This window comes from Mustela erminea, chromosome 15 (assembly GCF_009829155.1).
Source record: "Mustela erminea isolate mMusErm1 chromosome 15, mMusErm1.Pri, whole genome shotgun sequence".
In the NCBI taxonomy this organism is placed as follows: Eukaryota; Metazoa; Chordata; class Mammalia; order Carnivora; family Mustelidae; genus Mustela; species Mustela erminea.
This window is the reverse complement of record NC_045628.1, coordinates 34,333,274-34,346,711: the sequence shown is the minus strand read 5'-3', so window position 1 is coordinate 34,346,711 and position 13,438 is coordinate 34,333,274. Positions and strand designations below refer to the sequence as shown.

The 13,438-nt window shown below is 37.8% G+C and overlaps 1 protein-coding gene across 7 annotated transcripts in view; it reads left to right on the top strand.

Annotated features, from left to right (window-relative positions):
• The first annotated feature begins 25 nt into the window (after window positions 1–25).
• Window positions 26–13,438, top strand: part of PIBF1 (progesterone immunomodulatory binding factor 1) — a 197,868-nt gene continuing 184,455 nt past the window's right edge. For 4 of the 7 annotated variants that reach the window (XR_004279083.1, XM_032314448.1, XM_032314447.1 and 1 more), the window contains exons 1-4: window positions 27–223; window positions 1,475–1,774; window positions 8,056–8,156; window positions 11,136–11,334. Coding sequence is in view for 6 of the 7 variants with exons in the window: in XM_032314448.1 (XP_032170339.1) it covers window positions 1,523–1,774; window positions 8,056–8,156; window positions 11,136–11,334 (552 nt within the window). In the remaining variant the exon portion in view is untranslated. Of the gene's footprint in view, window positions 224–1,474; window positions 1,775–8,055; window positions 8,157–11,135; window positions 11,335–13,438 lie in introns of those variants that run through there. The other 3 variants (XM_032314446.1, XM_032314445.1, XM_032314449.1) reach the window with 3 other exon arrangements.

The window sequence follows — 13,438 nt, the reverse complement described above, 5'->3', positions numbered from 1 at the left end:
CTGAGTTCCGGCGGCGAGGGCGCTTGCGCGCAGCCTCTTCCTCTGTCCTCCTACGGGCGCGGGAGTGGTTGTCTTGGTTACGGGTCTTAACGGTCCCCAATCTGAAATTCCTTCTGGAGGAGCTGCAACCTGAGTGTCTGTGTGGGGGACACTTTCAGCTCCTTGAAGAGGCGGCGGTAGTGGCTGGTCCAGCCTTGGACGTGGAGTAGTTGAATCTTTCCAGGTAGCTCGCGCCTATCCCTTCCTTTCAACGCGGGGCAGGGAATCATCCTACACTGCCAAGTTTGGCTTTTCTTCTTCGCTCCGCACATATGGGCTTGCCCCAGCCCCCGATCCTTTATAACCAAGATGTTGCCTCTCTCAGATTTCACCTTTCTTTACCCTTTTTCCCTTTAGGAGGAATGCCGTTTGCCCTCCACACGCTTTTCTAATCATTTAGTTTAGAAAAGCTGATGTCTGCAATACCGTATCTAATTTATTATGTCACGTAGTGTTGAAACGAGAATTGCTAAAATTCTTGTCAAAGGGTAAGAAGTTCGATTTAGAATACTTGAGTTTATCTTTTCTACGTTCCTGTTTTCATTTTATCTGGAAGTCTATTAGAATGTTTTTGTCTCACAGTTTCCCTTTTTAAAACATCTTAAGTGACGCCTCATTGCCTGCAGAATAAATTGCGAACACATTTTGACATTCAAAGCTCTCGCGGTCTTGATTATTAAAGTTATATGGGTGTTTGGGTATGGGGGATAGGGCGAGCCCTACTCAGTATCACAAAGGCTTGGCCCTAGCAAGACTATCATTATCTTCTGCTATTGTGCATTTTCGCCACTTCTGTACCAACATTACTTCTTGCATGCTTTTCTCTTGTTGCTGCTCTAAATCCTTCAAGATTCTAAGTAGACATAACATTCTCCTGATCAACTCAGTAGTGATTTCCCTAACCGTGAACACATGCTGCTTTTATTAGTAGCTTTCCTGGATACTACTGACTGGAGCTTTTATCCTTAATCTCAAACATTTCTTTGTTTCTTACAAGTAAGATTCCTGTCCCCAGGAACCGAGCTTTTTATTCATCAAGAGCAAATTCGGGACGCCTGGGTGGCTCAGTTGGTTGGACGACTGCCTTCGGCTCGGGTCATGATCCTGGAGTCCGGGGATCGAGTCCCGCATCGGACTCCCAGCTCCATGGGGAGTCTGATTCTCTCTCTGACCTTCTCCTCGCTCATGTTCTCTCTCACTGTCTCTCTCTCAAGTAAATAAATAAAATCTTAAAAAAAAAAAAGAGCAAATTCATAGTAGGATTTAATGAGCTTGGCTTAATATGTTTGATTTGAGCAGTAATTTACTAATCTGTCCTAGATGAGGGGTCCTCCAGATTGTCTAATAACTACTGAGGCATTCATTAGTATCTCTTTAATATACTTAAGCTTTCCATAGAGAATGTTTGAATACATTTAATATTTTTAACCTGCAGAAAATTGAAATTGAATTGGAGAAGAAAACTGAGCCATAAAAAAAAAATATGTCTCGAAAAATTGCCAGGGCATCAAAAAAAGTGAACATCTCTAGCTCTCTGGAATCTGAAGATATTAGTTTAGAAACGACAGTTCCTACAGATGATATTTCATCATCAGAAGAGCGAGATGGTAAAATCAAAATCACCCAGCAACTAATCGAACGCAAGGAATTACTTCATAATATTCAGTTACTGAAAATAGAGCTGTCCCAGAAAAATATGATGATAGACAACTTGAAAGTGGATTATCTTACGAAGGTAAGATTAAGTGTAATTTTTGTTACCTTTATGCGTTATTGTCTACAAACTGAAGATAAATAATTAAAATTTTATGTATGTAATCTGAACTCGAAATGATACATTTATCATTTCAAAAAGAAAATTGTATTTTCTTGGATAGTTAAAAAAAAACTTTTTAGAAGGAGAGGGAGAGTGAATTATACTTCTGGGTATTAAATAAAATGTCTTGAAAGGGGATGATTTGAAGTTGAGACAGGGATGAATTGCTTCTGTAGGCCCAATTTTTAAAATATAGCATGGGTGAGGTATATCTTTTTAGGTGTCTTTTTCTAGCCAAGATGTTTTCTTCTTCATTGGGAATTACTCTTGTTATGACTAGTTTGATAGGGAGAATCAAGATCATAATTATATTATTGAGTTAGTGTAGGCCTCTGCCCTGGAGATTCAGTGTCTTTGGTATCTCTGCCAAAAAGGAAGGAATGTCCTGGTCCTTGGTTTTTTGTTTTGTTTTGTTTTGTTTGTTTTTGCCTTGTGTGGTTATACTTAAGAGTATTTTATATAAGATCTGGTAGAGTCACTAACTCTGAGAAATTTATAGTGATTTCAGAAAGACAGGAGACAAGGGGTGCTTGGGTGGCCGAGTCAGTTGAGTGGTTAAGTGTCTGCCTTAGGCTCAGGTCATGATCCCAGCATCCTTCCCTGCTCGGTGGGGAGCCTGCCTCTTCTCTGTCTGCCTGCCGCTCCTCCTGCTTGGGCACAACTCTCTCTGTCTGTGAAATAAACAAATAAAATCTTAAAAAAAAAGAGAGAGAGAGAACAGGAGACACTTCTTAACTCTTACTACTTCTGTCTCTGAGAAATTTTTTTCTTTCCAATAGTAGATTCTCCACTTTTGCTCTTGATCCCATCTCTTCCAACCCCTGCCTTTTGTTGTTTCAGTTATACTTTCTCTCTTAAGTCAGTCTCCTATTTTAGCTTTTGCCAGTCGTAGAAATATACTTTACTATTTTGCCACTAGAAGAAAATCATTGACCATGTCTCTCTAGGAAAATGAAGTGTCCTAAGTCCTAAGTGTTCAAGGTCTTAATGAAGTAAACAAATAATTTGGATAAAGTTATTAGAAATATTAATGGCTAACATTTATTGAATGCTTACGGCTAGACACTGTTCCATGAGCTTTTCATGTGTTCTCGCATTAAACTTCACAACAACTCTGTGAAGTATAAGTGCTTTTAGTGGGATTTTCTCTACCCTTTAACATTGAATGAATCAATAGAAGTAAGAGTAGTTCCTGACATTTAGTAAGCACACAATATGAATTATCGCTGCTGTTGTCTACTAAAATATTATCCTTATTTTTCATTCCTTTTATTCTTTGTGCCTTATATACGTGTTCATAGGACTACCTGACTTTGTTGTGGTATTTGTCTCTCTCAGCAGAGTGTGAGGTTCATGAGGGTTTCTTTGTGGTTATACTTCTTGTATCTCCAGCACTCAGGACAGTTCCTGGCACATTGTAAGTGCTCAAATACCTTAAATAAGGGACTGAACCGTATTTTGCTCTTGATGAAACAAAATCACAAATGGTTAATAGCATATACCAAGGCCATTTAGATGGGAGTGATGGAGCCAGGTAGGATTCAGACTGAGAGATCTAAAGCCCATACTCTACGCAAGTGAAATTGAAACGTTTGTGTAAGTTGCCCTAAGAATAGGAAGTGTTTTTTCTTACTGTGCCATATTCTCAAACTCTTAGAGGTATATATATCATAACGTAGATGGTTTTTTAAAAATTTTTATTTAAATTCAATTTAATTAACAAATATTATTAGTTTCAGAGGTAGAATTTAGTGATTCATCAGTTGCATACAACAGCCAGTGCTCATTACTTCAGTGCCCTCCTTAATGTCCATCACCCACTTACTCCATCCCCTACCTACCTTGCCTTAAGCAATGCTTAGTTTCCTATAGTTAGAGTCTCTTATGGTTTGCCTTCCTCTCTGTTTTTGTCTTATTTTATTTTTCTCTCCCTTCCCTTATGATCCTCTGTTTTGTTTCTTAAATTCCACATATGAGTGAAATCATTTGATAATTTTCTTCTCTGATGGACTTGTTTCACTTAGTATAATAATTACCCTGTAGTTCTATCCACATCATTGCAAATGACAAGATTTCATTTTTTGATGGCCCAGTAATATTCCATGGTATATATGTGCTACATCTGACATTATTAAAAATAAATTTCCCTCACTAGACTATAGATAATAAAAGTCACAGGAAGAGTAGATTTCTGCTGACTATAAACCTGTTCTTGCAATTAACATTTAAATGGCCTGATTTAAGTTAATGAGCTTCCTATCATTGAAAGCATTAAAGTCGTCCTGATTGATCAAGTGTCATGATTTAGGTATTTTTGCTGTGGAAAGTGGCTGAACCAGCTGTGCAGTGTTCTGGACATGAAGTTCAGCTGCTACGGCCAGAGGCTTAGAAGGTGGTGGCTGCTTGTGTAACACAGGAGAAGGATTTTGTTTCTCTGGTTTAATGGAAATCTGAAAGTAGGTAATTTAGATTTGGGGTGGTTACTCCTTGATATTGTTAGAAACCCAGGCTCCTTTTAACCTTCTGCACACAGCTGTTTTAAGCATGTGCTTTTCACCTCAAAGTCACAGATGGCTGATCTCCCTCCGGTATTGTATCCATGTTACAGGCAAAGATAAGGAGAACGGTAATGGGAAAATGGAGCACATGCCAAAGTATTCATTCTCTTTTATTTTTTTCTTAAAGACTTTATTTATTTATTTGTTTTAAGATATTACTTGTTTATTTATTTGAAGGAGAGAGTAAGCCTGCGCTACCAGGTGGAGGGCCAGAGGGGGAAGGAGCGCAAGACAGACAGAATCTGAAGCAGACTACCGGCTAAGCACACAGCTCCATACAGGGCTAGATCTCCCTATCACGAGATCCAGACCTGGGCCAAAACCAAGAGTCAGGCTCTTAACCAGAGGAGCCACCCAGAAGCCCCATGACTCATTCCCTTTTAAAAAGCTTTCCCAGAAGTTCAAGCCAGTGACCTCGATAAACTACAACTATATAGCATGAGCACTCTAGCTGCAAGGATTGGGAAGGGAAGCTGAGAAATGTATATATTTAACTGGATACATTATTGTCACTAATAAATATCAGAGTTACATTAGAAAGAAGAGAAGAGTTGGGTGTTGGCAGACAAGTAGCAGGTTTTTTTCCTATTCATCACGGTCTTTTTAAGTTAGGAAGTCTGTGAACCTATGAAATCTAAGGTCTTTTCCACAACAGCATGGTGGCAATACAATTTTCACATTTGTTAAAGTTTATTAGTAATGTTAGAGTTTTTTACTATGAATGTCTTGATCCATGTTGATTTGATTTCTCCATATTTAAAAATAAGAACACATTTCTCCAAGGGAACTCAAAAGCGTTGAGTCCCACTTCCCTCTTGCTCACTGAGAGAATTTAACAGGTTAACAGCGTAGGCCAAGCATCCTGATTGTAGAGAATTGTTAGCTTTCCATTTTTACCCCTGCCCATCGATGCCTAAATCTCCTTCCTTGCTTTACTTCTTCATTCCTTTCCTCTTCAGTCTTCATGCCTGTTAATTTTTAAATGCCAGAAAGTCTTTTTATCTTTCACTTGAGATCTATTGGTTCCTTATTACTTGGGAAGTAAATGGAGGGGTGCATCTTCCCAGCTTGATTATCTCTGAGTTAAGGAGCCTAAGTTAGAAGCCAGTTAAAATTGTGAAAGTTGTAACCCTGGAAAGAGTAGAAGTTTCTGTCCTTTTGGTAAGAGCATTCTTGAGATGCAAAATAATAATTATGAGGAATGTGGTTGTCTTTTGTTGATTTAAGACATTTATTGAAGCATGTTGCTGGGAATATAACTGGATATGGCAGGGTCCCTTTTTTATGTAGACGAACTTCAACTGATATTTATGATCCCAAAACAAATGGGAGATCTTCAAGGTCATGTGATACAGCATCACTTAGCAATGGGAGTTTTCTACTTTAGATAAGGAGTCAGCAATTTTTTTCTTTAAAGACCCAGACAGTAAAGATTTTATGCTTTGCAGGAAATATGTGGTCTATCACATATTCTTTGTTTTTTTAACCCTTTACAAACACAAAATCTATTCGCTTATTGCCTGTAGAGAAACAGGATGTAGGCTTGATTTGGCCCATTGCCATTGTTTATTATTCCTTGCTTTAGACTGTGTAATCAGAGAAGCCACTGGCAGATTTTAGGCAATTAGAGTTACATGTTCTAGTATTTGTATTCAAAATGGCACTGAAGTAATAGACCAAGGACAGATAAGGTAGAAGTAGAAGACAGTTAATTAGGTTATTGTCTTATGTAAGACTTAAGTTTTTGGCTTCACCTACTAGAGCCATTTATTGAGAAATGGAAGGCTGAGAGAAGACTGATCTGGGAGGTAAGATGTAAGTTCTGCTTTGAACATGTCAAATTTTAGATTCCTATTAGACTCCTAAATGGAATTGTCAGAGTTTAGGGGTGAGTCTATGACTCTGTGTGTGTGAGTGTGTCTGTGTGGTGTGGTGCATATAGATGGCACTAAAAGCAGTAAGATTAGATGACATTATCTAGTGAGAGCAGAAGGCCCCAAACCACATGAAGTGGAGTCCAACATTTATAAATAGTATAGAGGAAGAGCCTGAGAAGCCTACAAGTGGCCAGTGGGTTAGGAGGAAAACCGAAGAAAAATAACATGGAATCCAAAATAGGATAGAGTCGTCTACTGTGTCAAATCATGCTGTCAAGTTAGATAAATATGCTGAAATTACGAGTGGACTGAGTATTAAAAGAGGTGATGCAGAATACTTTTACTGGAATATTACGGGAAAAAATATTGAAGTTTTGCTCTGATGGTGAACAGAGAAATGGTACATTAGCAAAGGGAGTGGTGTGATCAAGGGAGTATTGTTTGTTATTCTTTTCAGTGGTTGATAGAAGTAGTTTGCTTAATGATAGGAATGATCCAGTAGAGACGGGGAATTTATTGATGTAAGAGGAATCCACTTGAATGTATTAAAGATTGGCTGTTAAATTAATCAATTTTTAAAAGATGAGTAAGAATTACCTGGGTTGAAAGGAAAAGAAAAGAATTTTTTAATTAGACTAAGAATAAAACCCAAGTCCATGGGGGCTTAAGAGAGACCACAGCAGGGGCACCTGGGTGGCTCAGTGGGTTAAGCCTCTGCCTTCGGCTCAGGTCATGATCCCAGGGTCCTGGGATCGAGCCCCACATCGGGCTCTCTGCTCTGCAGGGAGCCTGCTTCCTCCTCTCTCTCTGCCTGCCTCTCTGCCTACTTGTGATCTCTGTCAGATAAATAAAGAAAAAATCTTTAAAAAAAAAAGAGAGACCACAACATATTTGAAGAATAGCAAACACTTATTTTTCCTGGAACAGAGTATCCTTTTAAGCTAGCGACCAGAGAAGGAAGGAGCTGGCAAGGGCCAGATCAAGAAGTACTGGTACATTATGCCATGAAGTTCAAATTTATTTTGAAAACAGTGAAGATCCTCTGAAGGATTTAAAACTGGGGAAATAAATTTTTGATAACATTTTTTTAAAAGGAAATTAAGGAAGATAAATTTGGAGGTTGACAAAACTGTGCACAAGGAAACAACTCTGGTGAGAGATGGTAGGGGTCTAACTGAAGACTTATCAGTGGATCGCAAAGAGGATGGAGCCATTTATGAAGTGGACTTGACAACAAAACCACAACAAAATGGTCTCTGATCAGAATAAGCTCTGAGGGAGAAGCAGACATCAACCATGACTTAGGTATTTTTTGCGTCAGAAACTAGGGAGGTGCAAGGAGCATACAATTAGGTGAGGCTGAGGACTAGTTTTTCTTGGACATTTGTGACATCACTCATGGAGTAGTCATTTGGAGATGTACGGATCAAGAGGACAAACGCAGGGTCTAACAAGGAAGTAATTACCTGGGCAAGGCACCAAAATAAAATCCCAGTTGTTACTGGGCTTCTCAGTGAGTGGGTTAGGGGGAAAAAGTGGTCTTAATGACAGCCTGGCAAAAAACCCTTGTATGTGGCAGCAGTTTAAACCATTTGTATAAACAGACTGTAATTTGTTAATACAACCATTGCAGAGGAACCTATATCCATTTTTAGCCCGTTGTTTTTAAGCGCTTTTTTTTATTTAACGTTTAGTATTTTTCAGACATCTTGTAGTGATAAATTTGAAAGTTGACCATATAATTGACCTCATTCTCTTTATTAAGATTGAAGAATTAGAAGAGAAACTTAATGATGCACTTCACCAGAAGCAGCTACTAACATTGAGATTAGACAATCAATTGACTTTTCAACAAAAGGATGCCAGGTAAGAAAGTTTTATAAAAACAGCAATACCTATTTAGCCATTAAAAGTAATTTTGTTACCTATTTATGCATACAATTGTAAACTAAAATAGAGCAATTTTAAGTCAGCAATGGTAATAATTTTTATATCCAAACCAACAAAAAAGGTTATTTGATACAATATACAAAATATAAAAATTTGGGGCACCTGGTGGCTTAAAGGTGGGTTAAAGCCTCTGCCTTTGGCTCAGTTCATGATCCCAGGGTCCTGGGATCAAGCCCCATGTCGGGCTCTCTGCTCAGCAGGGAGCCTGCTTTCTACTCTCTCTGCCTGCCTCTCTGCCTACTTGTGATCTCTCTCTCTCTCTCAAATAAATAAATAAAATCCTTAAAATAAATAAATATATATATATATTATACATAATATATATATATATAAAGTCAAAATTCACATTCATTCAGGAAACATTGCTGATGTAAGTGATCCATAAATGACAATGGAAATTCTCTAAATTCACCACCACTTAACCTGTTGTCTGGATTTACCTTTTTTCATTTCCTTTGTAAAGCACACTAAATCTCATGGCCCGTTTTAACTCTGCATGTTTAAATTATCTTCTATTTTGCTTGCATTCTTTCTCCCAGCTCAGCTGATTATTTACAGAGACTTCATTTTGTTTACTGTCAAATGTGCCTATGATAGTCATCCTTACTGAACTATGTAAACAAAGAAATATGAGTGAAAAAAAAGATGTGCTCCTTCTATGAAATCTATAAGGAATTCTTTGAAACAGTGTAATAAAAGTGAGTGACTAAAAAAAAAAAACAAAAACCCATCAAATTAAGTTAAAGCAAGACAGATTTGAAAGTTGAGAACAAAAAAACAAACAAATCCATAGAAAAGCATCCTCTCAGATTTCTTTCCAAGTGTCTTTTAAGGTAAAGAAATTGAACTTGGCAGCCATGAACAATGATTTACACAAAAACAAAGCATACCTTTGTATTTAAAAAATCTGAACCCTGTGTAGAAAATCTGACAAGTGATTGCTTCTTTCTGTGTGCTAATTAGAAGTAAATGTGTGAAGTGCTTATCTTTTCTCTTTGTAAGATTTCACTATTTAACTGATACTTAAAAAAATTATCTAACCAGTGACCAGGAACTATAACATTAGACCGTCAGTTCTGAAACTTTAGTATGTATCAGAACCACGTGGAGGGCTTGTTAAAAAGGATTGTTGGGTCCCACCCTCTGATATTCTGATTTGGGGTGATCCCTAAGAATCTGTGTTTCTACCAGTTCTCAGGTGATGCTGATGCCAGTGGTCTGGGGACAATACTTTGGGAACCAGTGCATTCAGTGGTAGGGCTTCTACTGTAATTCTTAAGGCAGTTTTCAGATTAAATGATGCTGAGAAGGCAGTTGAGATGATATTGCAATAATACCCTTGATATCGATGTTAGTAAAAAGTGGTTGTTGGATTTTTAATATAATTTGAAGGTTGTGCTGATGTCTTATATGTGGGGTTCAAGAGGGAAAAAGGAGGGGTGCCTGGGTGGCTCAGTGGGTTAAAGCCTCTGCCTTCGGCTCAGGTCATGATCTCAGGGTCCTGGGATCGAGCCCTGCATCGGGCTCTCTGCTCGGCGGGGAGCCTGCTTCCCCCTCTCTCTCTGCCTGCCTCTCTGCCTATTTGTGATGTCTCTCTCTGTCAAATAAATAAATAAAATCTTTAAAAAAGAGAGAGAGAGAAAGGAATCAAGGATTGTGGCAACATTTTTGGTTCAAATAAATGGAAGGGTGGAATTGCTGTCAACTAAGATAAGGAAACCACAGAGGGAGAGGTGTGTGAGTGAAGAGCAAGAGTTCAGTTTCGGACACGTTCAGTTCAAGTTGTCATATTAGATATCTGCATGTAGGTGTTGGAAGAGTTTGGTCTAGAGATACAAGTCTGGGAGGCATTATATACAGGCATTATATAGGCATTATATACAGAGAGTATATATTTAAGTCATATGACTGGATGACTTGGCCAAGGTAGTAAATACAGAGAGAAAAGAGGGCCAAGTACTAATATTAAGACAAATCAGAAAAGGAGACTGAGAAAACACCACTGGAAAAATGGGAGAAGAATGACAAGAGTATAATGACTTGGAAGTCAGGTGAAGAAAGTGTGTAAAGGGAGAGATCAGTTGTGTTAAATAATCATAAGGTCAAGGATGAAAAGAACTGAGAATTGATCATTAGCAATCTGGATGTCATTGGCCATCTTGAGATTTCAGTAGAAATATAAAAACCTAATTGGCATGGGTTTAAGAGGAAGGGCATCAGATGGTAAGTCTAGACAACTTTTGAGAAGTTTTGCTGCGTGGAGGAGCAAGCAGAGGGGGCAGTGAAATAGGGTCAATTTTTTTTTTTTTTTAAGGTAGAAAAAGTAACATGTTCATATGTTGATGGATGTGATACAGTAGGAAGGGGAGAGAATCAGTTGTCCCTTCCTGCTCAAAATCTTCAAATAGGCAACTAATGATAGCAATGTCTGCTACATGTATTCATTAAGAATGATTATGTACAGATTACTCCTTTCATCACCTCATTGGTTGAATGAATACTTTTTACAGTGGTTCAGTGTTGCCGTCTTCAATCAGTATACCTTAAAGTATCTGGATAGAAAGAAATGAAAGTTATTTTGATGAGTAGGGTCCAAGATAGATGTATAAAATTTAAATCTTAAGAGGGGAAATGTATGATTTTATAATTTGATTGTTGGAAAAATTATTCTTTAAGAATATCAATTTTCTATTTAACAATTTATGTAGTTGCACATTTAGTAATGAGTATAGAATCATTTTGTGTTTAACTGCTTACATAAATAAGCATTTACCTGGAGCCAAAAACACTAGAGAGTTGCTTATTTCATGTTTTTATGTTAATATAAAAGGTAACTTTGAGAAAATAAATCTTAAAGATGTTTTTAAGCTTGCCATAAATTCTTTCCTAATGTAGAAAATATCAAGAACTAATGAAACAAGAAATGGAAACTATTTTATTGAGACAGAAGCAGCTAGAAGAGACAAATACTCAGCTAAGAGAGAAGGCGGGAGATATTCGCCGAAACTTGCGTGACCTTGAATTGACAGAAGAGCAATATGTGAAACTAAAAGATTTTCCTGAAGACCAGCTTTCTATTCCTGAATATGTATCTGTAAGTGTGTTGCATCATTTAAAAAACTGTGTGTATTTTCAAATTAGATTTGTTAATTATGTAATAGCCATAATCTTCAAAGTACCCAGTTAATAAATTATTTTGTTATTTTCTGGCCCTGATCTGGAAATGGTGAATGGTATTCAGATCACCAAATTTTAAAGGGTCTCAACCTTTGATCTCCAAAGTCAAGCAACAAATAGGGCTATGAAGTTAATGGCTACATAGTCCATAGAAATGAATCATTTTATCATAAGCTGATAGTTTACATTGTTTTCAAAATTAAATTATAGAGATAACAGGTAAGTGGTTGCCAAGGGGTGGGGATAGTAGAGGAGAGAGGAGTTGGTGTGATGGAAAAGGAGTTAATGAAGGAGATCTTTGTGGTCTACTTCAGGATCTGTCACGTGTTGGTTATACAGCTACACATAGGAGTTATCTATGGCCTTAGTCTCAAATTTTTTGATGTCAGCATCCCTTTACATTCACAAAATTACTGAGGACCCCAAGGAGCTTCTAAACAGAAGAAAAGTATATTTGGGCTATATCTATTAGTATTTACCGTATTAGAAATTAATACTGAGGGGCGCCTAGGTGGCTCAGTGGGTTAAAGCCTCTGCCTTCAGCTCAGGTCATGATCCCAGGGTCCTGGGATCAAGCCCCGCATTGGGCTCTTTGCTCAGCAGGGAGCCTGCTTCTCCCTCTCTCTCTCTGCCTGCCTCTCTGTCTACTTGTGATCTCTGTCAAATAAATAAATTAAAAATCTTAAAAAAAAAATTAGCACCGAGACATTTTTAAAACACACGAATATATAAGCACTCATTCCATTAGCCTTAAAGGCGATGATCTCATCACACATCAGATAGCCACTGGCAAACACCACTGAACAGGCATAAGAGAAGGAGAGCAAGACAGGCAAAAAAAAAATTCTTAGTTATTAGGAAAATAGTTTTAATCTTATGAATTCCCTCAGAGGGTCTCACATGAAAACTGCTGATTTGTGATATATAGATGTCATTTCCCCTTAAAGGCTTGAACTTTTTCATATGTAAAAGGATTGATAATAATAATAGTACCTCAAATAGCTCAAATATATTTTTTTCTGTCTAAAGTGCATTGTTCAAGACAAATCAGATGTCTCACATGCTGTCGTTGTGACTTTATCCATAGTAGGTACCAGGTAGCCTACAAATTACAGTTACACAGTTCTCTGGTTTGTTAAGGTTCTTTGTGACCTTTTGTTTTTACAGACGGTATTATCCTAACTAGTCAGTCATCTACAAATTCATTGTATTGAGGACTACCTCTTACCAGATGTGGTACTCTTGCTGCTCAGCAATGTATTAAGGAATTGCAGACTGCATACCTTTATAATAAATAGACATAATTACCCTCTCCTAATTTTGTTCATGGCTTCTTAATTTTATAGGAATTTGTCAGATGGAACACTTTACTAGATTAGGACAGACAGATTCCTCTGAGAGAATTATGAGTGAGAAGGAGAGATCTGAACTGAATGGAAGTAGTGAAATGAAAGATCCCTCCTGATTATCCCTTATACAGCAATGGTAGCCACAGGGCTTCAGCAGGAGCCCAGGATATAGGCTTATCATATGTTTCAGCAAAAGAGATAGAGCAGGGTACAAACCAGGCAAAAATTCTGGCCTTCGTGAGCTTACATTCAAGTGGAGCAAGACAGACAATAAATTAAAAGTAAATGCAGAATGTCATAAATCCTGTGGAGAAAATCCTATGGGAGTGAAACTGGGAACTGCCTTCAGGTGGGGGTGCTATTTCTAATCAGAGGAATTAGGCCTTTACTGATAGGGTGACATTTGATCAGAGACCTAAAGGGAGTGAAAACATGAGGCATTCATTTGTATTTGGGAAGAATTCTTCTGTCAGAGGAAATACAAGCAAAACTCAAGCACTTAATGTGTTCAGGAAGTAACAAGAAGCTAGGATGGAATGGGCAGTGGTGGAAGATGGGAAGTAAGTAGTAAATGGAGTATAGATGGGAAGAAAGAGACTGTGTCAAGGGTGAAGTATAGATAATCTGGGCTTTGAGCAAACTTAATTGAACATTAAGCCTTAATAAAGTATT